The 27,516-nt window shown below is 42.7% G+C and overlaps 1 protein-coding gene across 7 annotated transcripts in view; it reads right to left on the bottom strand.

Annotated features, from left to right (window-relative positions):
* MYO6 (myosin VI) overlaps positions 1-27,516 on the bottom strand; it is an 892,076-nt gene that overhangs the window by 647,596 nt on the left and 216,964 nt on the right. For all 7 annotated transcript variants that reach the window (XM_069235652.1, XM_069235651.1, XM_069235650.1 and 4 more), the window contains exon 4: positions 16,511-16,584. In XM_069235652.1, the coding sequence (XP_069091753.1) occupies positions 16,511-16,584 (74 nt within the window). The remainder of the gene's footprint in view (positions 1-16,510; positions 16,585-27,516) is intronic.

Raw genomic sequence — 27,516 nt, forward strand, 5'->3', positions numbered from 1 at the left:
AGGAGCCAGATCGCATTGCGAGGGCACCCCTGGCGTTAGCCATTAGAACTACAGCGTTAGCTATAATACCGAGATGAAAAACCTGGTCACTACATAACACAATTAACAAACTACTAGCTTTATCTTACGTTTATTAATTTTGTTGCTGATTCTTGGCTCTGTCGATAATAGGTTTTACTCGTTTTCATCTCAGATGGACTGCAAATATATCACATTTGTTAGAAATGCTCAAAAACCTGCATTTACTATCAAAATATGGTTTTTAAAAGGTCAGTTTCAATCAGCGTATTTACCTTGTCAGTCTCTTGACAGCAACATTCATTTGCATATTATCTTCTGCCACCTGCTACTGCAGGTAATGCTAATTCTTAATAGATTCTTAGGAACAAAGACATCCTGGCTACGAGGAAAGTGTGGTTCACGAGCACGACAAAAGCTTTACCACAAATAATGTGCTTCTGTCAACCTTGACAAAAACCAATGTAGGGATTTCAATAACGATGAATAAACACACTTACTAACAGGTCATACATGCACTTCCTGCCACAGTATCACTGTGTACCAAGAGGTCCAGCCCCGCATTACAAACCTCGTGTTTAATTTCTATGTTACATCTGTCACTGAAGGAGCAGATGGCAAGACTAACTCCGTAATGTGGTCAGAATTAAGTAAGTACAATTAGGCAACCTGATAGCAATATAAAAGATTAAGTCTGTCATTTGAGCCAAGAAGAGCCAAAGGAGCTACGTATTCGCTTCATTTAAAAATAATGAAGAGGAATGTCAACTTTAGTGACAGCAGAACTGCCACGTTAAAGTGCCTTGACAGAAGGAATACATTCGGAATTATATTCTAACACATACTCTTACACCTGCTAAAGACGATGTATACGTGTCTTACTTTGATTAATTTAGCTTCGAAACATTTTTTTTTGTTCTGAAAAAGAATATTTAACTGTTGTCCTACGTTTTTGGGAATATATTTCAGTGAAATCCATATAATTTAGACTTCTTGGTGAAATTTTGTTGATGTAATGAATAGAATTTAGCATGAGCCCGGTCCAATGAATGACTCATTCTTTTTACACTAGTGTCTATAATAAATTAAAATGTATTCGATGTTTCAGTGTGAAGCATTACTCAAACGGGCTGATTTCATTATTCTAACTTAAAGCTGTCAACTAAAAGTAATTATTCAAGTTTTAAGTAGCTAGCAGCTAAAGGTATCTTGTCATTGAATTTGTGATGTTTAATAAGGTAGCAAATTTGCAGGGGAACCAGCTTTTCCAGGTCTAGTAAGCACTATCTGCTACATAGTGACACGCATAGGCGTCTGAAGGGGATGGGCAAGGAGGTGGGGGTGCTTAAACACCCCTTTCCCCAGATTTAGGTACAGCCTGGTGTGCATGCTCACAGTACGTCTCTCTGTGATGGCATATAAAGGCTTTTTAATGGCAAAAACAAAATTTTTGTACTGTGACTATTTTTCGATGGATACGGCTTAAAATTCTCCAGAGAAGCTCGAGGCAGATCGTTCCTCATATGACTGTACCAATAGCTAACAAGCACGGGCCAAATCATTAGGTCTCGCCTATGAAAGATAATCTCTTTATTAATTATTTTAGGTACGCTGTGCTGTGTAGCATGGCTAAAAATACTTTTTTTAAAGTTCTAATACGCAGTCAGTGCTTTTTTCTTATAAAAAAAATTATAAACACAGGGGAGTGGTCTGCAGAACAAAGCCACTTAGAGTAGGTGGGAAGAGAAGAATGCGGGTGGAGAAGGGGACACACAGGAGACAATAAGTACACTGGCGATAAGGGCTGGGGAATCACTTGGACAACGGAAGGTGGGCAGGAGGATGGGGAGGCAAACAGACAATCAAAAGCGGGCAGGAGGGACAGGGGAAGAAACATAGGGTGTGTCGACGGGAATGAGCCAGCAAGCTAATAACGGAGGGTGGATGGAAAGGACAGGGGCAGTAAGTTGACAAAGATGCGGAGGTGGGGTGCTGGGGGGACTAGAGAAGCAAGCTGACCATGGAGGGCAGGCAGGGGTGGTGAGGCAGCTAGCTGACAACAGACAATGGCCGGAAGGGAATGAGGAAGAAAGCTGACAATAAAGGGTGGGAGGAGATGGGCCAGTAAGCTGAATAAGAGGAAAGGTGATTAAAAAATGGTACAACTGGCCAAACGTCAACGTTTTATAATGATAATTCACATAGTATTGCATGTGTTAAATATTTTGTATTGCTTAACAAAGTATCAAAATAAGAGTCAAATAGATATTCAATGTACTCGAGAAGCAAAATCAAGCTGGTGCTCCAAGTGGCAGCACAGTGTAAGTGTAAAAGAGTGAGCCAAACAAGCAAACATAAATACATGAGTAACATTTACAGTATGTACAAAAGTCCACATCCAAGGGACACAAAGTCTGCTTAGCAACCCAATGATATAGGAATTTGGGTTAGCACAGTCCAACAATCAATGATATGGGTGGAACCAGGTTGACGTTTCAACCCCTTGAACTGAGTTAACCGGGGTCTTCATCAGGATGACAAAGAAATAAAAGCAGCCTACTAGAGATGATACACGAGATTTTTAAGACTCCATACATTTCACATCCCAGTAAAATACTACTAGTAGGATAAGTGAATCACGCCTAACTGAACAAATCCAGTTTGTCTACTTACATCTTCACATAGCCTGGACAATCATGTTCAGGAAAGATAAAACAGTTGGCCAATTAGTAATAACATTTTTTGCCAATTAAGAAAAAGACAGGGACAAAGGTCCCTAATGTGTTATATTACACATGCACCGTGAACTATAAAAGTGCTACATGCAGAAGACATACCTGTGAAAGATGGACCATCACTTTACCACACAATCTCGTAAACTGCAATACTAAATTGCATGCGTACGTTCTAATATTGGGGAACTGGCACTAAGAATCTACACTACACAATATAAATACTGTCTTGCTCACGGTTAAACCAAAATATTGAAATAGTTGTGCTGGTTCAAAACCATGGTAGAAAACCGTGAACAGTAACATTCATTTTCACAATATTGGCCCTTTTCTCCAGTGGGAGAAAACTCTGAGTAGAAATAAAAGCCAGTAACACTGCATTATGGGCTCACTAAAAAGGAAAAATTGGAATAAATCATTACTATCCATGCTACCACCTTTGCAAGAAAAATGGGCTGACGGCAAAGGTACATACCTGATAAGTGTCTGCTTAGAGCCCGGAACACTGTGGGGCCCAAAAACAAATAGAAAGTGGAAACCTCATGAGAAGATGTGCATGCATCATTCAACTAGACTGCATATCATAAAAGGTAACACCTGAAGGTCTGAGGCTGAAACCGCCACGAGGCCAACAAAGGAGGTACAAACCAAGTGGAGTGGCATGCATAAATCAACAACAAGAGGGCGCATCGTAAGAGGCAATATCTGTGTAGTGAAAACAAATGAAGAGCTTAGTGATAGGGCACCCGACCAGCTGAATCGCATGCAGGGTCATGTATAGAAACAATTCAGCACAAAGACTACAGAGATTCATGCAATGTAAAAGTGGGCCAAATTGTGACTAAAATAAGTGAATAAGCCATATAAAAATCCCAAACAAAATAGTCCAATTATAAATTAATAAAGACGTGTATGTGTTTGTCTTTAGGCAAAGTGAGTAGTATATGCGTAGAGAGGGTAAGGCACAAGACTGGCAGCATCACATATACTTCAACTCATTGAATGAGAAACAAACTGACTCCATTTATCCAATGTATTGAGTCTTTCCCGTCTAGACAACCTTTCAATCCATCTGCATTCCCGAGACAATAGTTAGTTGATGAAGTTGCCTCCTTGAAGGTCACAATGGGGTGGCTCCACCACTTCCCACTTCATAATCTCCCTAGTATGAGCATGCTGTTCAAAATGCTCCACTAGGGGGGCTTCTGGAGTCTTGCAATTGACCCTGCTTCGATGTTGTATTATCTGTGTTTCCACTCTCTGTGGTCTGGCTGATATAAATTTTTGGGAAAGGACACTAAGGGCCAGATGTAGCAAGCAGTTTTGCCCATTCTGTTTCTATGGGAAAATGTGTTCGTACATATGGCCCTAAATAGCATATATGACATTGCTAGTATTATAGTAAAAGTACTCATTTAAAGTTTGATATTTTTGGGCAGGGAGCAATAACATTCATTTTCACAATATTGGCCTTTTTCTCCAGTGGGAGAAAACTCTGAGTGGAAATAAAAGCCCCTTTTGAAGGAATACCTGGGTAAGTACTTATGTTAATTAGTGTAGTAAACAAGATGCCAGTGTTTACAAATAATGTTTTTTATGGCATTACGGTTGATGTGGACTGTACTTAAAAAGATGATCTTTTCTTCAATATAGGAATGTGCCTTTGGTATTGGCAGCTGTTGTCCATTTGTATACCATGCTATTTTTCCAGCTCTTTTCAGTAATCTAAGTGTGTACACCTCTCAGCTAGTATTGTGATCAGTGAATCAGATTCCCTGAAATAGTCCTTTTTTTAAAATTTATTTTTTTAAACAGTTTGTATGTACCCTCAGAAATTGGCCATAGGGAAGAATGTGCCAAAGACCTATTGGTGATGGCTAGAGTGCATCAGTACAGAATTCTTCTTGTTTGGTTCCAATAACAATGTAGTATATAATGTGCCTTGTTCAACCTTAATAGAGCTAAGAAGGCTATACTTGTGTTATTATAGACTGTGGTAAATGCGATGTCTATGGAGCAGGAATTAATTCAGTTAACAAATATGTTCAGTGATGTGTCATCACCATCCCAAATCAAGAAGACATCATCAATGTACAGGCACCAAAGATAAATGTTCTGCCTGGAGAGGTTCTGGTTATTAAATAAGTGTGCCTTTTCACAGTCATCCATATAAAGGTTGGCCAGGTCCGGGTCAAATCTGGTTCGCATATCAACTCCTTTCCACTGATAACAGTAGGTATTCTTAAATTGTAAAAAGAAAATTGTCAGTGAAATGTCTGCAAGTTGCACAATAAATGAGGTAGTAACCCAGTAATGGGTTTCTCTAGTATCCAAAATCTTTGTAATGACTCTCAGTACTGGTGATGAGGATGGTGGCATACAATGCTTGTATATAATAACTGGTGAGAATTGTCGAAAGGCATGCCTTCTATCTGTTGGATGAAATCCATGCTGTCCCAAGTGTGTGACTGTGTCAAAGGAACAAAGGGTTTAAGAAAAAGTGCACAAATTTGCATAGAGGTTTGAGTAAGGAAGTGCAGTCGGAGACTATCGGACAACTCGGGGGCTTGGAAAGGTTTTTATGAATTTTAGGCTAAGTATATATCATAGGCATTCTAGAATATTAAGTGTTAAAAAAAAAAGTGCTCCGATTTGGATACAAAAATCTTAGGTCTTTGTGCATGACTGCCTTAAAGAGGGATTGAACCTCAAAATTGAGATCTCCTCTTAATCTGATGTAATAGTTCCCCACCTAGATTTGTCTCAGAATCTCTGGGGAATATGATTGCTTATCTTGTGTGGCACCCCCACCCCTAGTCAGCAGGTTTGACTATGATCTCATGATTGGAAGCTAACGTTGTTAGGGACTTTCACTCTGTTGTGATGTTGTATCTGACATATTTATTGATATCTCAATCTCCCTGGTTACCACCTTCTCATAAGTAGAGATCATAGATGGAGACATGAGGGGATGGGGCAGCAAACTAACAAACGATGGCAGGAGGAAAGGACTGTGGAATCAAGCTGCCAACAGCAAAAGGGCAGGAGGGGATGTGGAAGCAGGCTAACAATTGAGGGCAACCACATGGATAACAGAGGGTGAGAAGGGGAGCTGGGGAAGCAAATGGACAACAGAGGGTGGGAAAAGTGTTCAGGAAGCGAGAATGGCAATGGAAGGAGGGAGGGAGGAAATAACAGCAACAAAAGGAGTGCAAAAAGGGGAACATGAAGGTAAATGGACAATGGAGGGAGACAGCTGGAAAACACATGTACTCTTGTGAAGTGTTTAAACAAAAAGAAAAAAAGTAGAGACTGAAAAATTAGTAATGGAAAGACACAAGTGAAGGGTCCTAGCTCCAGGGGAGAGACAAACTCAGAAAGAGGAATGAAAGCCTATGGAAACTGGCAAGTAAAAAGCAAGCAAATCAGAGTGACTTTGAAGCCAACCAATGGTAAACAATTGGCAGGCTCTAAGCCCAGTGTCCACTAACAAAATGTCTTGCAACAGACAGCACATGCATTGGCTTAGGCAAGATATATGAAAAACAATTTAAATAAATGAAAGTGCATTTTTATTTTTGGTTTGCAAAGCTGTTCACACAAGGATATAACTAAGAATGATCAAAAGCAATTTCCTGAAAACTAGTAATCAAAACAGGTAGTCTGTCCTGCCATTTATTATCGAGCCTGTGGCACCCACACCACTCCATGGTAGATAAGTCACATACTAACTGAATTCCTGACACAAATTACAGCAAGTAGGAAAGCAGTTCCTCACTACTTCCTCTGGATGGCACACTACCACTTCAGCAGAAACTTGAATCCATTTGGTATCTCTTTGACACCACAAACAGACATGTAGATCACTATGCCCATACTTGTACTCCAGTCAACACATTACATCTGTTCCTACCTTACTCAAAGATCTCTGTCACTACCTCAAACATAAATCACATCAGTATGATTCATTTGTTCCTTGCATCCGAATGGAGTGACCTGTTCAGAAGGAGTACATTTTACGGGGGTAAAATGCTGTTTTATGCTCCCCCTAAAAGGAAGCAAATTTGAAACATGAAGAATTCCAAATAACAAGAAAATGAATACTTGACAATTTGATTAGAACTGATGTAAACTATCTTTTGGCTAGGTATTTTTGACATTACTGGACAGACGTGGTTTTAAAAAGAGTTTCAATGTGCCAACATATATTACCAGCAATATGTTTCCCACTCCCCTTTGTCTTGGTCCGGCCATGTTTGAATCCAATTTACAGGCACCATCCAATATTTAATGTTGTTACTACAGCAAGAACACACTCCTTTCATATAAGTGTTAGATATTTTTAAAATGCATTCTTAGATGGTGTCTATGCTAAATATATAAACCTTCCTTTGTTCACAGATGCACTCCAAGCCCCTGAAGATATTCCATCACAAATTCAGACCAAACGTAGAGTATTTCTGAATACACTTTACACTTTGAAGTTAAAGACAACGAAGTCCAATAGCAACATAATGAGAACTGGCTGTCATAATTTTTCCTGCTCTTGAAACAAAAAGATAGACAAGCAGAACAGCAGTGAAGAAAATCTTTGCAGCAGTCTCATAAACCAGCTTGTGAAACCTACACCTATAAACTCTACACATCAGCAGTTTTGCCAGCAACTGTTGAAGCAGATATGCTAATTAGAAATTATTAATGAATGTTTATGTGTTTTGATTAACAAGAAAGTGATAGAAAAATTAAATGTAGAGAAATTAATGTGCACATTTGAAAATGTGCCCAGGAAGAGTGACTGCTAATGTTCACGAATTAAATTAAAAATGACAAAAAATGTGTGAAATAATGAAAAAGAGTAATAATAACGAAGTAATATGTGATATTAAGATGTATAACCTATGTTTTGCATTATATTGTAGAGTTAACTTAGCAGAAGTTGTGGCCTAGTTTTGCCAGGCCTCAAGCAGAAGCTGAATTACTAGCACTTTAGAGAAAGCTGATGTATTGAACTGACCGTGAACCATTTGCTGTTAAAGCCTGCTTAGCTAGAATTTTCTGCAATGTACTGACAGACAGGAGATGAGTGAATCAAATCGCAACATATGTTGTGTAGAGCAGACAAGATTTATTTTCCCAGGACTCGAACAATAAAAACACTGACTGGAGAAGAAGATGCAACAATTTCGATACTTGATGAGCCGGATGATGAGGACATTGTACAGTGAACCAATCAACGAAGTGAGAACAGCATAATATCAGAATTCATAGATTTGCAAAATTAATATTATTGGGTAGTGTAATAACGGGTGATTGACTGACCAATTAGGAATTAGGGGGATGGACTGGGTAACCTTAATAAAAAGTCATGACAAAGGGCAAAAACTTCAGATGTGAGGGGTGAATTGATAATATCAGAAGACGTGATTCGAGATTCTGTTATTGGGCTCATGCCCTTGGGAGCCTGATGCATTGCTGATCGATTGATGGCCTGAAGACGAAGATTGACTTTGTTGCTGATCCATACCATGGATAGGTAGCTATGACAATGTGACTGTTAACTTTTTGTGCTTTTCTTTCTAGGTACCAACTGCGCTGTTTGAATAGTTTTTCTTTTAGCTAGATGTTTTCTAAATTCATGTTCTAAATTGTTTTCACATGAAGTCCCACATGCTAATGCTAATCTTGGTTAGGTAAGGTTCCTTTGGGTGACGTTGACAGTGACAAATGATTGCTGAACTGATTGCTGAACTTTGCTATTAATGTTGATATATTCATCTTTGTTAGCTTACACTGAAGCATTAGAGCCTATGTTTCCTCAAGTTCTGATTAGATTATGTTATTGGTGGTCACAAATGGATTAACTATGCGATAACTGAATAAAGACTGAATTAGTCTGATGGTTTAGAATTGTAACTAATAGGGAAATAAAAATTGTTTAAACATTTATTAGGTTGCAGTTATTCATGAAATGTTGATATATTGTCTAATGTTTAAAGATTCTCTTAGTGGTTATTGATGGATTAGATTGATTATTGATGACATTGGTCAACACATGGCTAGGATACTCCATGCGATCCAAAAGGTTCACCGGCCTATACGCGTCCCCTTGTAAGTTTACTTACTAAGGATCAGGCGCGTTAGCACAACTAAGGATCAATATACAGGAAGAATTAATGAAGCCTGCAACCCTACAGCTGGATTATTAAAATATATATATATTTGGTGTCGCTTGAGGAATCGTCATGATATTTTCAAAACTTATACGACATTTGGTTCAGCTGCTGTGTTGAAAGTTTCAGAGTGATCCGTCAAGTGGAGGCTGGGATAAAGAGGGGGGGTCGGAAAACGTATTGTCTCCATGCATTTTCCCACAGGAATTTTGAACACGACTACAGACCGAACCGCTGGCCGGAATTACACTAAATTTAGCCGAAAAGTAACCTTTGGTCCAGAAAGTGTGCTTTTTATAATTTGATGTAAATCTGTTCAGTAGTTTGAGACATTAGAGTTGAAAAAATATAAATATATAGGGACACGGATCCTCCGTGGATCTGAAGGGGAATAGCAAGGTCCCGAATGGCTGGCCGTAACCTGACAGAAAGGTTGCAAACGCCATTTTGTTTCTCGCATCCCCTGTGGGGGTGGGAAAGGAAGAGTGCTGAAACACATAAGGGGTCAGGATACATGTATCCTGACCTCATGGGACACATAGAAGGGTCCAATCTGCAGATCCATCATGGGATCCACGGATCCAGAGAAAAAGTTATAAAAAAACAACTCCATTCAACCTCATGCAGCGCACAGCCAAAGGCCATGTGCTGCTTGGGTGAATGCAGCAGGATTGGCTGCCAGGCCTGGCCATAGGCACTGATTATAATTATGTGTGTGCATGCTAAAAAAACATAGAAAAGAGCATAGAAATTCACTGAAAAAAACAAAGTTACAGGGGTGGTACGGTTAGGTTCTGAATTTACTTGCACAAAACCAAAGAAATTAAGTAGTTACAGTTAACTATAACTCACAACTTCACCATGCACAGCAAATTGAGCACACCTTCTATGGCACCATTGATATTATCACAGCAACATTTGCAATAAAACTATTGATGAGAAAACTGTGCAAGTCGCGCTGCTGCGAGCTGAACATTCGGCTCGGGCCGCAGCACGCGGTCATAAGACGCGCAGCGCCCCCAGCCTGCTCTGTACATTACGAGGCCCCAAAATGGGCATGGGGCCTCGTTCTTTTTTAGCGCACCGTGTGTCCAGGCAGATCTAACCCCCCACTCACCTGTTCTATTCTTTTTTTCTTTTTTCTGGACATCTAGTTATGCCTTCTTTTATGTTTTTCCCCTTTCCCGTATTACCCTACTCTTCCCAGCATTCCTTGTTCCCTACTCTCTATGGTTCCTAATCCATTCTGTTCTATGTGCTTTTCCCTATCTAAGATGGTGTCCTTTTACTTCCTGTTGGTTATTTCCTGTTTGTATTTAAGGGCTGTGATTCTTTCTCTCCTTCCGCTGCAACACTTTCTGTTTGGATGGTGTCTTCGCTCCTGCTTCCTTGTATTCCTGTGTTGGTTCTCGTCGGTTCCAGTGTATTTTCCTGTATTTTGTACCTGCTGTTACCTATTCTTTTTGTTCCTGTTGCAGGATCCTATCTTTTGGAGGTTTTTTTCCCTCTGGCACTACTTCTGAGGGACGCGGCCTGCTCTTGGCGTACCCATTGCCTGCAGCACCGTGGCTACCAGAAAGAGTCGCCCCTACTTGGGCCAAGGCCAAACATTCAAGAACAGGATCCACACCACTCGCTCTACGGCCTCCAGGGTGAAGCAGCACGTAAGTCGTGACAGATTGCAGCGCCAAATACTCACGACGTCGTCTAACATCATGGATGATACAGTGGCGGCTGCTGCAGATCCTGACCAATCTCTTCTGGCAACCACTCAGCAACAAGCTCAGGAACTGCAACAATTAGGCAATGAGAATGCTGCTTTACGACAAGCTTTGGCCTTTCGCAGTGTGGATGTTCCGGCCGTCTCCACCTCTACTCCTCATTTCTCCGGGGAACCAACTAAGCTGCGAGAGTTCCTCGATGCATTGACTGTGTATTTCGCCTTCCAACCTACCCAATTCTCCCACGACAAGACAAAGGTGGGATATCTTATCAGTGCGTTATCAGGTCCTGCCTTGGCCTGGGCAACCCCGATGGTATCCTCCAATGACCCAGTATTATCGGACTATCCCGCTTTCGTGAATCGGTTTAAGCAGATGTTCAGTCGCCCAGGATTGGAGGCCTCTGCAGAAGAACCCTTATGTGACATCCAACAAGGCTCACAAGATGTCCTCCAATATATTACCCGCTTTCGACAGCTAGCGGCTGAGACCACTTGGGTGGAGGTACTCTGGTGACTTTATTCCGTACAGGACTGAAAGAGGAGATTAAAGATAAGTTAGTACACTCCACCCGAGTTGAAGATCTTCGTGGTCTGATGGATCAGGCTCTTTCCATTGAATACCGTCTCCAAGAACGACGCATGGAGAAGAGAAAGAGTAGAGGATCTTCTCAGCCAAGCACTTCACATGTCTTTATGCATCGTCCCGAGGAACCTCGTCCTCCCGCCAGAGACACCGAAGGCAAACCTATGCAAGTGGATACCACTCGAGGCCCACTTTCCGTTAGCGAGCGGGAAGACAGACGTAGGAAAGGATTGTGCCTGTATTGTGGTGCTGCCGGCCACATGCTTCGTATCTGCCCCGTGCGTCCTCAAAGGCCATCGGGAAATGCCACTTCCCGTCCTCTGTAAGAAGGGAGGGGACGGGATCATCGGCTATACCTTCCATCAGTTCATTCAAGGACAATGCCACGACTTTGTTTATGTTACCTGTGACGCTACATTTTCCGGACGGCCGTCAAGAGAGAACAAAGGCTTTACTTGACTGTGGTGCCAGTAGAATATATATGGATAAAACTTGGGCCACAACTCAACAAATACCAAAACGACCCAAAGAAACCCCAGAACAAGTTCACACAGTGGATGGGTCCTTAATATCCTCTGGTCCAGTTGATACAACCAACACAACTCTGAGTTTACAATTCGGAAACCACTAAGAACACATCTCCTTTGATTTAATATCATCCCCCAATCAGACTATCATTTTGGGAATTCCGTGGTTCATAAGACATAACCCTTATGTAAATTGGGAAACCCAGACTATTTCCTTGTCCTCACAGTTTTGTCATGAGAACTGCTTTGCTTCAGACACTTATTGGTCACCCAAGAGATTGATGCCTACTGAACTTATTACCGGATGTTCCATCAATACAGTTCAAGGTGTCCCCGATCACTATCCGCCACTCGCTCTACGGCCCCCAGGGTAAAGCAGCACATATGTCGTGACAGTGCATGGCAGGGGCGCGAGTCATAGTTACCTTAGGGTGCGAGTCATAGTTACTTGAGTTAACCATAACTATATAACTATAACTGCTGAATTTCTATTGTTTTGCTGGAGTAAATTCAGAACCTGACTATAACGTCCCGATAGCCTTTGTTTTTTTTTTTTGTGAATATATATATTTTATATAAAACAACAGACTATCCACAGACATTTTTGCAACCGTGCCTTTATGATTGCCATGCACATTACATATATCCTTTTGTGTTTGGGATATATTCAACCACTCTCCACTAGCTAGAGCAAGGAACTCCTGCCTTGACGGTCTGAGCTGCCGAGGGATTAAACTGTCTAAAATCTGGTGACAGCTAGAACCTGGATGCTTACTCTGTTCCAGTGCTCCTTCAGCTCTATCTAAATTTTCTTCATTCATGTTCCTCTGGGCCTGTTTATTTTTTTTTCATTCATACACATTTGTACACAGGCACAACTCTCTTTGGTGCCCAAAATTATGTAATCCTGAATGCCAACCTTTTAAACTGCTCAACAACGTTGAAATGCAGACGCTTTCAACATTCACATTAGGCCTACTCTCTATTAATAGGATTTCATCATGTGTATTAATATCTTGTGAACCCAAGATTACTATTTCTGATCTAAGTCGTTTGATTAATGTATTTATGCACATTTACTTGTCATTTTTATGTTTTCTCTGTGATTGTCATTGGTACCTATTACTTTGTTTAAAGCTATTAGAGCCTCAATTATAGTTAATAAATACATTTCTACTGGCCAGCTTGGCCTTCTGTAGCATTAACTGCATGATTTGGCTCCTAGGTAAATGAAACCTTAGTGAACCATTGTTTTCTGTGAGCATGAAGTGTACCCAGTCTACTATCCGACACAATGCTTTGTCCTTGCTTACAATACTATCTACTGCAAATGAGCAAGAAGAAAGTCCCTGCTTAGTGCTGCCGAAAACAGCACATCTGTCCCTTCAAAAACAACATGGCAAGAAATATGGGCAACAACATGGAAACAAGCACTGTACGACATGTCGGCAATTCTACCCACAAGAACACATGTGAATAATGGATACCTCAAAATACCTCAACAGCAGCAAACATCAAGATGACAGCCAACAAGCACAGGCACACTGACCACCTCACAGAAAAATAAAAAGGTTATATTTGGATTAGAAATAGAAACCAAACCAGTTCTGGTCTAAGTATGAGGGGCATAAGGGCAGAGACAACACACACCGTAAAAGGTAACAAATGAATGGCACAAACCCACAACACCATCAGAAAAGGGCTATCTTAAAGGTCACAAATCTCACCCATCAAGTTTAACTATGTTGTGACACCAGTAACCACTTATCAGAAAAAGGTAAGAGACCATGCCACAGGCATATCATAAGCATGTAGCACACATCTTCAAACATAACTTACAACAACGTTAATGATGAAAAACATGAGGATGTTACCTATAGACTCCAATACAGTAGAGGACATCCTTCAAAATCCCAATACACGTTTGAGAAGGCGCAACATCATTTTTTAATCCTCAACTTAGCATTACCCTCTTACCTATTCAACTGAAAGTATTACAACAAACACCTCAGAAAGAGGCAAAGATAGAGGATCTAAGATCATGCTGACAGGAGGAATTAAATCACTAGGTCTGTCCAGTAAGTTTCTCACCTCCATGATTAAAGCTGTCTCTCCAGTCCTGAATAGCTTCTTTAAGCCAGAGAAGCATTACTGCTGCAGCAGTCATCTGAGAGATTACAGCAAGGCAACATCAATAATAGGGGAAAGATGATAGCCACGAGGCAGCAGAAAGAATGAGATGGGAGGCATACAGGTCTTCAAAACTGTTCAACAGCTCTCGTATGGGGACTCAGCAATAAATGAAACCTCACAGAGAAATAAACATCAGATACCTTGGTGAGGTGTCACTAGCAGCTAAAGCAGTATTAGAGGCCTTCAAACTGAACTCAGATTAGACATAGAAAAATAGAAAAAGGTCTAAGTCAAACTATCAAGCAAATGGAACACTACACACTGTTGGCAAACGAGTGTAGGCTAATGAAATACTGACAGAATACTTCATGCAATAGTGATTGATCAATGAGATCATTCAAGTAATGGGCTAGCACGACCAACACCTGGAAGGCAGGTGCTAAGTTTTAGAAAATATATATGCAAAGAAAAAATATTTAGCATAGAAGATAAAAGGGAAGGGACAATTTAGAAGTTAGTTTTAGTTGATGTAACAGAGAAGGCAGAGTGGGGACTCTCCAATAATTTCCTAATTTCTCTGCGTTCATCAGTTGAGGATGTGTACACAGGATATAAAGACCAACATAAGTCCTTGTATAAATACTTTTCTTCCAAACCAAGGACAAAAGGATATTATGTTACAGGGCAAGAAAATGTAATTACTCTGCAAAAACGTTCTGAAATGGCCCTTGTTAAACCAATCACTAACCGTCTGTAGCACTACACAATCTAACTCCGATTAACCTATCCTTTCGGCTTGGCATTTGAAACAAGACTGAACTTATCACAACAGTAGACGGTGGGAAGCAAATCCTCATAATTAAGAGCCCTAGTGGTCAGGAGTGCCATGGGACAGAAGAACTAATGAGGTGGAGAAAGCAACTTTTAAAGCAAGGACAAAAACAGCAAGCTTCTGATGATTGCAAAACGGAGCAGGTCTTCAAAATTGAATACTGGGGAAAAGAAAGCTCCAGGACTAAACCAGAGACAGCCAAGATTATGCAACAAAGGGGCAGGTTATTCATTGCCCTAGCAATTATGTAGATATGCGAGAGTTCAAAGAATTGCCATAAAGGCACATAGTGAAAATTAACTTAGAAAGGACAGACCAGTCCAAACACACACTAAATAGCTTTCCCCTCATTCCATGTCTTAAGATATGGCTTGACAACATGATCTATGCCAAACTTATTTTATTAGAATATTTTGTTTAATATTTGAAAATTAGTAAGGGAAAGATGGGTGGATCCTAGTAAAGCTAAAGAATACACTCCGGATGGGGCCACGTACGTTAGCAAATGGTAACAACTTGTGTGAGTATCTCTAATATGAAAGTACATATTTATAAAGAAAGGTTAAATTGTGAAAATAACTGAATGCAGAAGACATATCTCTGGAGGAAGGACCAGTAGTGGTTGTGTTAAAGAGCCATTCCGAGCCATTCCCAAGTAGTTCTTTCATTAGAAGATACTAAAATGGAGAGGTGCGGACCAGCCTGCGAAAGGAAGTCTTCTCCTTTTTAAGAAATACAATAAACAAAAATAATTTAATGGAGAAGGTACATTTTTATTCAAGATCTGTAATTTGATTCCCAGGTCCTGAAATTACATTTCTCCATTTTCACAGATTAATTTAGTCCTTTCCATAGAGCCTTAACTGAGTAAAAGTACAGGCCTGAGCTCAAAACTTGTGGTTGCAGCACATTTGGAGAACATTTGCGAGACAGGAATTCATGGTAGAGTACGAACAGATATATGTGGTTCTGGATGTTTGGAAAGTATGTAAGGAATATTAATAAACAGGATAGGATAGGACCTTAACTTTCCATACCAGACCTGAGTCTACGGGCCATTTTTTGGACTTGTGGATTAGATGAGGCTTAGCTCTGCTGTCTTGTGCAGGGATAATAAGCATAAAACGGACTCTGATGATTGTGTCATCCACTATTTCTTTGTAGTCAATTGTGGAGAATGGTTTTCCTTGTGGATTTAAAGGAAATTTAGGATTCACAACCACATTTGGTAAAAAAGGTATGACAATGGAAGGAGCAAGTGTTCAGTGAGAAATTGAAACTTCTTAATATTACAGGAGTTGGCCAAAATCATATTTTGACAGTTGTGGTCGATCTTAGGTTAAAGCAGCCTACAAAGATGGGCTTCAACAAGAAGGGTATTACTGGAGGCAGCTCTCAACTAGCATACAGATCTGCCTAAAGCATTCACTAAAACTACTTGATATTAAAAGAGATTCAGCGACTAGAGACTGAACAAGACAAACCAACACTAGGGAAAATTCACATTATGGATTTACTAAACAGGCAAGGTAATGAAAAGTGATAAGCTAGAAATGCATACTTACATCTTATTGCAGTTATTCCACTTTAAAAATCATTACTTTATAAATTTAAATATGAGAGCACAAAGGGAATGTTAGTTTTAGAGATATTTTCAAGTAGTATCTTCTATTTTAGTCTCTATTAATAAACTGACCTTATTACAATGGATTATCTGTAAATTGACTATAAGCAAAATACAGAATTTCAAAGGCACTCAAACACAATCTGAATGGCACATGGTAGTACTTACATAAATTTTATCTTTGCTGTATCGAACTTTCACGTTGTGAAGTAGTGTTGCTTCATTTAAGTACATAAGTGAACCTGGAAGAGAAACAAGAATAATGTAATTACCGAAAACATGTCAGAGCATAAACGATGACTACAAAGGTAGCACAGACTAATGATAGTTTTTGCTTTAATTGAAAAGGTGAGTCACAGGTTATGAGGCTCCACAACAGTAAAAGGTCTAAAAGCATTTAATCAAAACATCCAGTCGCAGGAACACTAGATGTCTACAAACAATAACTATGTCCATTTTGGGGTAGAAAACTGTACTGCTGCTTTCCATCATTATATCGTTTTTAGAATCACATTTACAATACCTTGAAATCTAGTAGATAGGTCCACAGTGTTATGTAGTATTTAAAAAAAAAAATAACATCGTGGACAACCACAGAAAGCGTGCACTTGTGCAGTCCATGGAGCAAATGTTGATTATTAGGTTAACATGCATTTTGTCTGTTTGAGTTGCAACTGTTTTGCTTGGGCCCGATTCACAAAACACTTAGCACACCAATGTTTTACTTAGATGTGTGCATAAAATGCAATTTGTAAATGTAAACTCCAGTCCCGAGTCACAGAACCAGGATGGCAGAATTTTACATTTGTATGGTACACATATAAATGCAGAAATTGTCCCAGTATGTCAGTACTGGTGCGTCCCAACGTTTAGTATTCTTTGGGTGGCTAGACTACAAAAACAATATCAACTCTAAACCATAGGTTTATGGCTTCTTAGATATCCCTCGCAGGCGGTTTTGCCATCCTGGAACCCAATGCTAATTGGCGTGGTGGAAATACCTCCATATTTGAAGTGGGTGTTGAGAACGCCGTTTCTGCACAGGGAAAAATAAATCCCCCATGGAAGAAAAAAGTAAGACGTGAAAAATCACGTTTGCATGTCACTTATGAATGTGGAATGTTTTACTTGCTAGAAACTAATCCAACTTACATTTTATGCAGTGCGTACCGTAAGAAATCTAGGACTGTGCGCAGTACAATTCTCTGTGAGTTCTAGAAAAGGCCAACATGTATTCTTATAACAGTAGTAACCTTATGAGGGTTAATTTTTTACTTTCAAGCAGGTCCTGTGTGAGGACATTTGCACTCTGGTTGTCACCTGCTGTTTGCTAGCATAGCTTGTACTGCTGTGACCTGCACTAGACCAAGCATTCAAAGGCAAAGTTTTTGCTACTCCTTCCGATGCTGTACTTGCTGTGTCTGAAAAACCGTTCAACGTGAGTGTCAAAAATGCTGAACCTGCTCCATATGTTATGAAGCTTACACTACTGCAGCGTGCAATTCTTTATTTTCCTACAGTTAGGGAAGCTTGCACTGCTGCTGTGTTGAGAGTGGGATTTATTAGTGTTTCTATGGAGGAGTGAGAAAAGATTATGATGTGGTTGTGGTGTGTAAGGGTATGCAGTGGTGTAAGGCTTAACAATCAGGTGTTGGTGTTTTGGGGTTATGAGCCTAAAGTTGTTTAACTTTATACTGTCGTAGATCATAAGGGCAATGTGTGATGTGGCATGAGGTGATGATAGTGTGGCTATTGTTGTTGCAGTAACAGCTATGGTGTAGCAGGCACTGTAAGAAGGTAAGGAAGATAGTATATAGTCATACTTCCCTCCCTTTGTGATGCATGGAAATGCTTTCCTAGAGCCACACGTGTGCACTGGTTTCACCACACTCACATTCCATTCACTCAAAACATATAAGAGCAAAATAACAAATTGCTAAACTTACAGCAGAGATCTGTAAGCAACTTTAAACAAGGAAACAAAATGGTAGTCGTTAACTAAAACATTTAAAATCTCTTAAAAAAAAAAAAAACTGTCTGAGAACTATACAGCGTATGTTCCTAGAAAAATAGTTAAGTGGCTAGACTATGTTAGTTCAGCCAGTGCATAGTATCTAATACCTTATTGGACTAATACTTTGACTACAGGGATTGTTGCATGACCTCCACTTTTAAGAGGTAGGTTTATATCAGAGTGGCAGAAGTCCAAAAATTACTGTTATAGAGTAAAGTAACAAATGTCTGTCCTCTAGCAATAGCATCAAGAGTTAACACGGGATGAACCAGTACTGTAAAACTAAATTCCGTGTGAGGAAGGAAGAGGGTACTGTGTTCAAACAGAATGACAAAGCAAATCTTCCTCGCCCAATATGGAGAAATAAGAATCAGCTGTGCTTTATCTTCCTGCTCCTTCTGCAGAAAGCTCGATAGCAGAGAGACACATCGTTGACCCTCTGATCAGGTGAATCTGAAGGTGTCTCCCATTAAACAATTATGAGGAAAGTGCAGAGCCCAGAATAGAGGAAACTTTCTGTTCAGGATAGTGGCAAAGAGGTCCCTGCAGGGACTGGAGAGGATCATGTTGGTCACTTTGTGATGAATTTCCCAGTTGTGATCCAATGAAACCACCACGTCATCCGCCTCCTCACACTGTGTCACCGCTAGATGAGCTGCCATGAGGAACATGCCCTGCTCCAGAGCCCACAGCCATACATGTAAGACCTCCTAACACAGGGACCAAAAACACACAGACCTCTGTTGATGTAATGGTGGGTGGTTGTGTTGTCCAAAAATAATTTGAATGATGTTCGCTGAAATGGAATGGGGAAAAGCTGTGGGGCAAGCTGAACAGCTCATAACTTCAGCATACTGATGTGCACACGTGGCTCTCATATGAACGAAAAAGGTTTCACACCATTATCTTAACCCAGATGACAGCCTCAGCCAAACCATCAGGCATCCATAACAACAGTGCCCTGACACAGTGGAGAGCTGAAGGAACAATCCACTGCCCGAGAATGAAAGATCTCTACACAAGCAAGAGACTACCCTGATATTGGAGGCCTTGTCATGTTATGCACAACTGAAGGGCCCTCATTCACCACCAGGCTTGTGGCACCAAAAGGATGAAAGAAGCATCAAGCCCAGGAGACAGTGGATTCACACAGCCAGGATCAGACCAGATTCTGAAACAACTGTATCCTACCCAGAGTACATGCAATCCACTGATGAGGAGGAAAAGCTCTAGTCAGGTCTTCCCCAACATCATACCATTGAAGTTCAGCCTCTTAATGGGAACAAGATGGGATTCTGAACTGGCCCACAACCTCCGCATACACTGCTCATACTCCTACCTCACAGCTGAAGCCTCGAACAGTTTCTCCCTGCACCTTAGGACCGTCTCAACTCTACACAAGTTCAGCAGGGTGCTAAAAACCTGGCTCTTCAACCGAGACCCTAGAAACCCTGCCAGCTACCGCATACTCTCACAGGTGACAAGAAACGCTCTACAAGTCAACTCATTGATTGATTGATTACGAAGTCCAGGTCATTAAAAAGATCATGGTTTCCTTGAGATAGTCTATCACCCCTTCAGGGAATCCCACTTTCACTAGGCAGTCATTTCAAGTATGGAAATGCATGGACACCTGACCTCATGAGTGAAACTGCCACCATAGCCAGCGGTTTGGTGATGACTTGCGGAAACCAAATTGTAGTGCTGAGAACTGTTACTGTTCTGACCCACTGCAATTTGGTAGTTTGGCCTACTGAGACTTGGAGGTAAAGTCTGTGGAAGTAAGTGTACTGGAGTACCAGAGGAAACATCCATTGAGGGTCAGCGGCACATGCTTAGGGACAGAATTTTAAAATTGTCTTGCAGAATGAAGAGTTGGAAGAGCATAGATGTAAAACGGGTCTGAGACCTCCATCCTTTGAGACTAAAGAGTGAAAGAAGTAAAAGTAAATGCTTTCTTCTCCAAGGGCGCTTCCTCTGTGGCCCCTTTATTCACCAGGGCAAGAACCTTGGCCTCGAAGATCAAGGCATGTGCCAAAGAACATCACCTGGCACAAGGAAGACAGTTTGATAGAAAGGACAGGCAGGGTAAGGAGTAGCTCTTATGGCTGAGCAGGAGAAACCAGGAAATCATCATGATCAACTACCAATTGGTTGTGACATAGGAGACACTCTCCCCTACTGGTAGCTGGCGGATGAGTATCAGGCCGCAGATCCAGTGGAAGAATGGAATTGTTGCTGTATGTATCCCATAGGCCTACCTCTCCCACAACAGAACTGATTTAACTGCTGGGGGCCTGGAATAGGTATGAAGCTTGCTGTTGCCATAAGGGCTGTCCCCTAGAGAAGCCTTGAAAGCAACTGTATTCTTGGTGGTACTGCTTTGCCGGGAAGGCAAGGTCCAGTAAAGGAGCTGTGGAGTTTCTGTTCTTGAAACATTGCAAGAAAGAATCAGTCTTCTATCCTCAGAGCCTTTCACTATCGAAGGGCCTCTCCATTAGTGCCACCTGGACAATTAACAAGAAGCCAGATGAGAAGATGTATGTACACCTGTAGTGTGTGATGCCTTTGAACATGTATCAAGCTCGTGTGTTGGCAGAAACACACCTGCACTTGAGATTCTGTTTTGAGGCTTCCACAAGTAATTTATCAAAAAGTAAATTGGCTTCTTTATGTGTCCTGGAAAGCTAAATTCTGCCATTCTTGGCAATTCCTACATACCGTTCAATAAGGCTTGCGGCACTGGTAATGCACAGGGCTAGGCTGCTAAAGGTGAAAACATTTAGTCTCAAGGTTCCAGCAATGATCCTTTAACTGACAGAAGTGGTTCTGGAGATGCCATAGACAGCTGTTGGATTTTCGCCAGGATGAGGGACTTAGCCTCAGCAGTTATTAAGAACAATTCGAGAACCTCAGCTGCTTTCCTCACAAGGGGGTAAGCAATGCCACTCTCTGGGAAAGTGTCAAGACCACAAGTATTTTGGAGGTCTAGGTTAAGGCAAGGTTCCATGTTAAGAAGAAGTTATCAGTTTTTGAATCATCTCCTTTTGGACACTCCTAATCCTTATTGGGTATGTATAATTCAGATAAGTCTAAGTTGAAGATCTTGTTCCAGGACTGGTTCTTGAAGCAGGCTAACATTTTCTCTCACCCTTCGAACAATGTCTGTTGACTTCAAGAGCTGAGGCAGTTCAGAGAGCAGCACCAACGTAAATGTCACCACTGCCACCAAAAGCAAATGGGTCAGAGCCTTGGAAGAAAAAGGCTTCCTCTGCAGCAGGGCTGAGGCCACAGCCATAGCAGGCATGGATTTAACAGGTGTCAAGGCTGGAGGTACCAGAAGTACCAACCTCCCAGGATCAGGCCACCCCTTGGGGTTTGGCTCACAGAAATAGGGGTCCACCCTAAAGACATGCAACATAGACTGTTCAAAAGGCCTCGACCTGGGACGGGTCAGCAGACTGAGCTGGGAACCCGGGTTTCATCTTTTTAATAGCTAGGATACCCTTTGAACCATTCCCTATGTTGCCGGCTCGGGCGTGATTGGGCCCACGGTCCGTTTTCCCAGCCGCGGGGCTCACCTTGGCCCATTTTTTCAGCTTAATGTCGCCTGAGGCCCTAGATTGGGCATCGGGCCTCAGCGAGTTTGGGCGTGGCGAGCCCTCGGATTTAGGGGTGGGCGCCCCACCCGTCAGTTACCTGGTGACTGGCTTTTCTTTTTTTACTTCTTTTCCTTTGTATTCTTTCCTCTTTCTTTTTTCTTTTCTTCTTTAATTTTTTCCAAGTACGGGGCCATGTTCTTCTTCCTCCCAGCACGCTCCGGTTGCTTTTCCTCTGATTCCAGCCTTTTTTCCCTGGTCGTTACAGTTTCCTTCCAGTTATTTTTCTTGATTGGAAGTCTAACATTTTTTCTTGTGTTTTTTCTTCTGTTCCAGGGAGTTCCAGTCAGAGATTTTTTTTCCTTTGGGGTTTTTCCTCTGGGACTCCTTCTGGAGGGCACGGGCTGCCTTTTGACGTACCATTGTCAGCAGCACTGTGGCTACCAGAAAGGGCCGCTCTTACCCTGGCCAGGGCAGGACCTACAAGAATCAAGATCATCCTTCAGTTCCAGTTGGCCAAAACCGTAAGCGACGAGTAAACCGTGACACCCTAAGGGAAAAAGGAGTTTTCCTTCCTGTGGTGTTTTTTTGTTACTTATAGGAAGATGTCTCCTGGATCGCTCCCGACAGGTGACATACTTGAAGGAGGCAATTGGGACTATTCTGAAGGGTCCCTTAAAAATAACTGGGCCTTCCACTCCTTTATGGCATAGAAGCAGCAGACCGAATCTCAGACACCACATGCAGATTAATTCCCATGACATTAGACATCTTCTTACAACACCGTCAACAAGGTTTAAACTCTGACCTTAAGTGGTGACATTCGACCTAGAGGCTGTCAAACTCCCTCAGAAAATTTATCAGAAGCTACAGAGAAAGAGCTTTTGACCTGTGCTGGTAAGGCATGAAAAAAACGACTGACACCAGCAAGCCAGACACTTATAAAGTTCAATGTCATCACAACCTGATTGGTGAAAGCCACAACTAGAGGTTGCTTATCCAGTCAGGCATCTGAAGAATATTCATAAGCTGATTAATCCATTGTATGAAGTATCGATCAGAATGTATACTTGAAACAATGAATAATGCAAGCTGTGTCAGTGCAAATTCATCCTTACTCATGTGTCATGCATCCTAGGACTGAAGAATTACTCTTTCAATATCCTCTTAGGAACTTGCATTGTGTAAATCAATCTCTCCATGTGAAATGTGTTTGTAATTCTTGCCATTTTGTGTACGTAGTTACACAACTAATCCGCCTGGAGTTTTCGCTTTTTGATTACGTGGTTTTAGAGCTTTTACTGTTGTGAAGCCTCATAACCTGTGACTCACCCACAGTAAACTCATGGCAAATGGACTGGACGTGTCCACTGTCAGTGCCTACAGTTTAAGATAAGGAAGCTACGGCACAGTAAATGTAAGAGGCACTTGGCTGGTTACACATGAACCCATGCACACGTGTGGGAGGGCTGTGCGTGGGAGACTACGGTCACGCACAGTCCAGGATCTGCGCACAGGTAGCTTGCCAGAGCTAGAACTCTAAAGGATTCATTATTGACCTGAGATAGGCCTTATAATGATGTTGTACACATATAGGTTAAGTTAGAGAGGTCTACTGCCTTGTCAGCAGTGACACTCCATTATTCACTTATGGTGAAGGCTCCCTGAGAGTGCAGCTCCACTTCCTCTTGGTCTACAGACAAGAATAATTCAGATGTACATTGTAACCATGTTGAAAAGACTTCTACAAAGTCCAAAGACATATCTGTACAGCTTACGGGTCATCCAGGAATGCCATTTTTCTCTGGTTCAGCTCAGGATCAGAGCCCAGGCCTTTTGTCACCTTGCTGAGCTGGGTTAATTACTTTTTTCTCCGGTTGCAGGAACAAAGGCCTTCCCCAACAAAGGGAACCATTAACAGTGCTAACATCAGCTTCTAAGAAGGAAAGGGGTGCGGCAAACTGCTCTGCATCAATCAGGCAGCTGTCACTCTGTGCCATAAAGAGGGTCTGCCCAAGCCCAATAAACAAAGGACGGACCCAGGACGTCTGGAACCGAACCAGGAGGGGGGCTTCTTTAAAATCTTGCTGGGGAAGGCCCTGGCCATGATGTCCGCGAGCAGTAGAGCTGATACCCCATCCAGACCAAATGTGGTAAGTAACTCCAGGGTGACTCCATTTTGGAATATCCCAGCAGGCTGTGCAGAAAGCTTGGGACAGAGGTGGAGAGGTTATGTGGAACATGGGTACAGGCCAGTGGTGCAACCCTGCTGGACACTCTCAGCCCCATTTAAAAGGTCCTGTGCAGGGGAGAAACCTCTCTCTTGGGTGTGCTTTTTTGCTGGACACTGGAACTGGAGTCAGCCGCCATGGACAATTGGAAGGAGGAACCCCCTGACTGACATCTGGACTAAGGACTCTGGCTCTAGCTGACCCCTGAACCAGTGGGCCAATACCCAGGACCAGGGAAGCTGGTCCCCTTACACTCCCTGAGGACTACTTGAGGGAAAGACTGTGCTTTTGCACTATTGAGGAGAAAGGCCCAGAGTAATAACAAAGAGAAAGGCTAGTGCAGAGCTAGGGGACCCAGCTCTCTGTGAAGGCATCACCTTGGAGGCCAGGAGGCCTAAGGAATATGCCCAGGTCGCTAAGGCTTTCCACCAGGAGCAGAACTAGACTAAAACCGTCCAAATCGGCCCAACAGGGCCCGAGATACAGAATTTTTAAAGTGTGGATGACTTTTGAGATTTTCCTGGCCCAGAGAGAGGCTGAGAGGTTGCTTTCATCCACCAGGGTGGGCCCGGGCCTCGGGGTTGCCACCAAAGGAATGCCAAATACTGGACAATGGGAGAGGGCGTGCGTGGAGGCCCCCTTCCATAGCATCCAAGTGGCCTGGGGATCACTGGCCTCTCGGGAGCCCAGGACCTCAACACCAGGCCCCTGAGCACCAATGGAAGCAGGGAGGTGAAGCTGTGCATTCCTGAATGCTGAGAAACCTGGAAGCGAGTGCGCAACATTGCGCTCCCCAGTGAATTGCGAAGAGGGGCCTATCACTGGGCCCTGAGAAGTTGAAGGATATGGGGAGCACTGCCATGCTCCCCCATGTTGCCTGACTGCTCTGCTTCCTGTGCCCATGACTTGGAGAAGCAGGATGTCAGGCACAGACTATGTGCTTGCCTTTAGGAGCGGGCAGGTCAGAAGTGCTGCTGGCACGGGGAGCCGGTGGGGACAGCTGGGGAGAGCTCCCCGAGCTGTCCCTAATAAAAGATTCTGCACACAGGGTGCTGAGGTGGGACCAAACACCCGAACAAAAAGGAAAGAAAGGGAAAAGAAAATGCAGCTCTCCCCAGCACAGCAAGAGAACTGCTAATTACATATTCACTGCACACGTGAGGAACGCCCAATAATGCCCTGTGTGACTTGTCTATTTTAGCCTGTTTATGACTTGTTTGTCTCTTTGTGGCCGTCCCAGGACGACAGGGTCACCACCAACAAGGTCAGGAAGTGCGAGGAGAGCTGCAGGAGCAGCGCTTCCTCCCCCCAAAAAGATTTTGGAAATCCCCACCCAAAGTTGGGGGACCCCAAAAGAATTACCTTCCCAAGAGTTCCTTGGCATTTCAAGCACTCCAACAGCTAGAGCTTTTGCTCTACAGCTGGGAGTGCTGGGCCCTCCAGGAGTAAAGTTTATGGCTGCAGTATCTGTGTCCTGAAAGTGTTCAACAAGAGTTTTTATGCTGCTTCACTGAAAATATTGAGCCCATTCACTCAAAGCTATATTCAATTATTGCATTTTAATACAAGTGAATGTTTTGGCACTTGTAATTCAGGGCCATTCCAATATATTACTTTTTTCAAATTTGGCATTTAATTTTTTTAATTACTTGTGTATTCATATCACTTAAAGAAACAGCATTTACTTCAAAACTAGATGGAGACATTTTTGTCATTATTATTCATTCCAATGATGGGATACATGTGATCGGCGTAACAATAAAACTGCTTCATTATGCTCTACCCACTCACGTCTACAACCCGAGGAAGGTACAAGCAGGCGTGGTTCCATGCCTGAATGCTCAAGGTCCATTACGAAAAAAGATACACAAAACAAAAAAAACACATTCTGTAAAAAAGGTAGATTCTGGTAGAAATTACAACACAGACACGTCATGTAGCAGAAAATTAAAGTCTATATCCACCATTTAAAAATCATTTGTCTTAGACAAAAAGGTCCCATTGACTTTTATGGAGGCCTAAACCGGGTCTTTTGTCGTGTATGGGTCTTGCAAGCGCGCTGGTGCAGAAACAGATATCAGAAATGCAAATCTACTTTTTTTCAACACCTGTCAGGAGCAGAGAAAAAGCGCTATGAAGGGGCCCGCGGAGAGAGAGACGCAGTCTAGTCTCTCTGCGGGTGGTTTCGGGATAAGGGAAGTGGCGCGCAAGGCGCCCCATTGGGTTAGAGGTAAGTGGGGGCGGGTTTAGGTTAGGAAATATACAGGGGGTGGAGGGTGGGGTCGGCCTCTTTACCGCGCCGCTTTAGCGTGGGAGGGTCGCGTTAGTCAGGAAGGAGGTAAGGAGGCAGGTTTAGTTAGGCCAGGGGATTTAGTGTTTGGGGATAATTTTTTTTTTTTTTTACAGGCAGGCACACCGTCCCGCGGGGCCTGCAGGAGAAATAGGACACCGGCGGAAGGGGAGGCCGGCTCCTTGGGCATTTTTGTCACGACGGGCAGAGACGGGGGAGGCAGCCCCCCTTGGGCATTTTGGCACCGGTTAAATTTATAACCGGTGCGCGAAGCGGGGAAGGCCGGCACCTGGAGCAAAATTTTCTTTTAGCGCGCGGAGACGCGCGTTGGCAAGAGGCGGCCCCCCGGGGGTTTGCAGCACCGCCGGGAGACGCGCTGCCGAGAATCAGCAGGCACAGGCCTTGCTGACGCGGAGGCGCTGCCACACCCCCGCACGGGCCCCCAGGGCAATAAAAGGCGCGCTAGGGATGGGGAGGGCCCCTTGGGCAAAAAAAAATATATATATATTTTTCGGAAATTTCGGGCAGCAGGTTCCCAGGCAGCTCGCCACCACCCCAATACAGGGGACAGCACAGGGAACACCCAGAACACGAGGGAAGGCCAGTTTAGGCACACACAAAAAAAAAAAAAGGTTTACAAAAAATATATATATATATATATGAAACACAGATATTTACACAGGGACACATAAAGGGAAACAGCTAATAAGGTGGTAGTAGAACAACAGCCGACAGCCACGGTCGGCAACATGGCCACCGGCCATGACCCGGAGGCAGTAAGGGCCGCACTACGCGTTTTAGGCGAAGCAGGCAGGGCGGATTTACTTAGACCAGGTGTTCTAGACCAGGCCTGGGTGGGGATGACACGCCCCAGTAGGGCGGCATCGGGGCGGGTTGCGGCAGCAATAGCGGCATGCGAGTCACAGGAATCTGACGGGGAGAGGGACGAAGGGCCTGTGGCGCCCGGGCACGGCGCAATTGCACAGCAAGTTCTTCACGGGACTCAGAGCCCGCTGATGTTTGGCGGGGAGACGCAAGAC

The sequence above is a fragment of the Pleurodeles waltl genome, chromosome 5, assembly GCF_031143425.1.
Source record: "Pleurodeles waltl isolate 20211129_DDA chromosome 5, aPleWal1.hap1.20221129, whole genome shotgun sequence".
NCBI classification, from domain to species: domain Eukaryota; kingdom Metazoa; phylum Chordata; class Amphibia; order Caudata; family Salamandridae; genus Pleurodeles; species Pleurodeles waltl.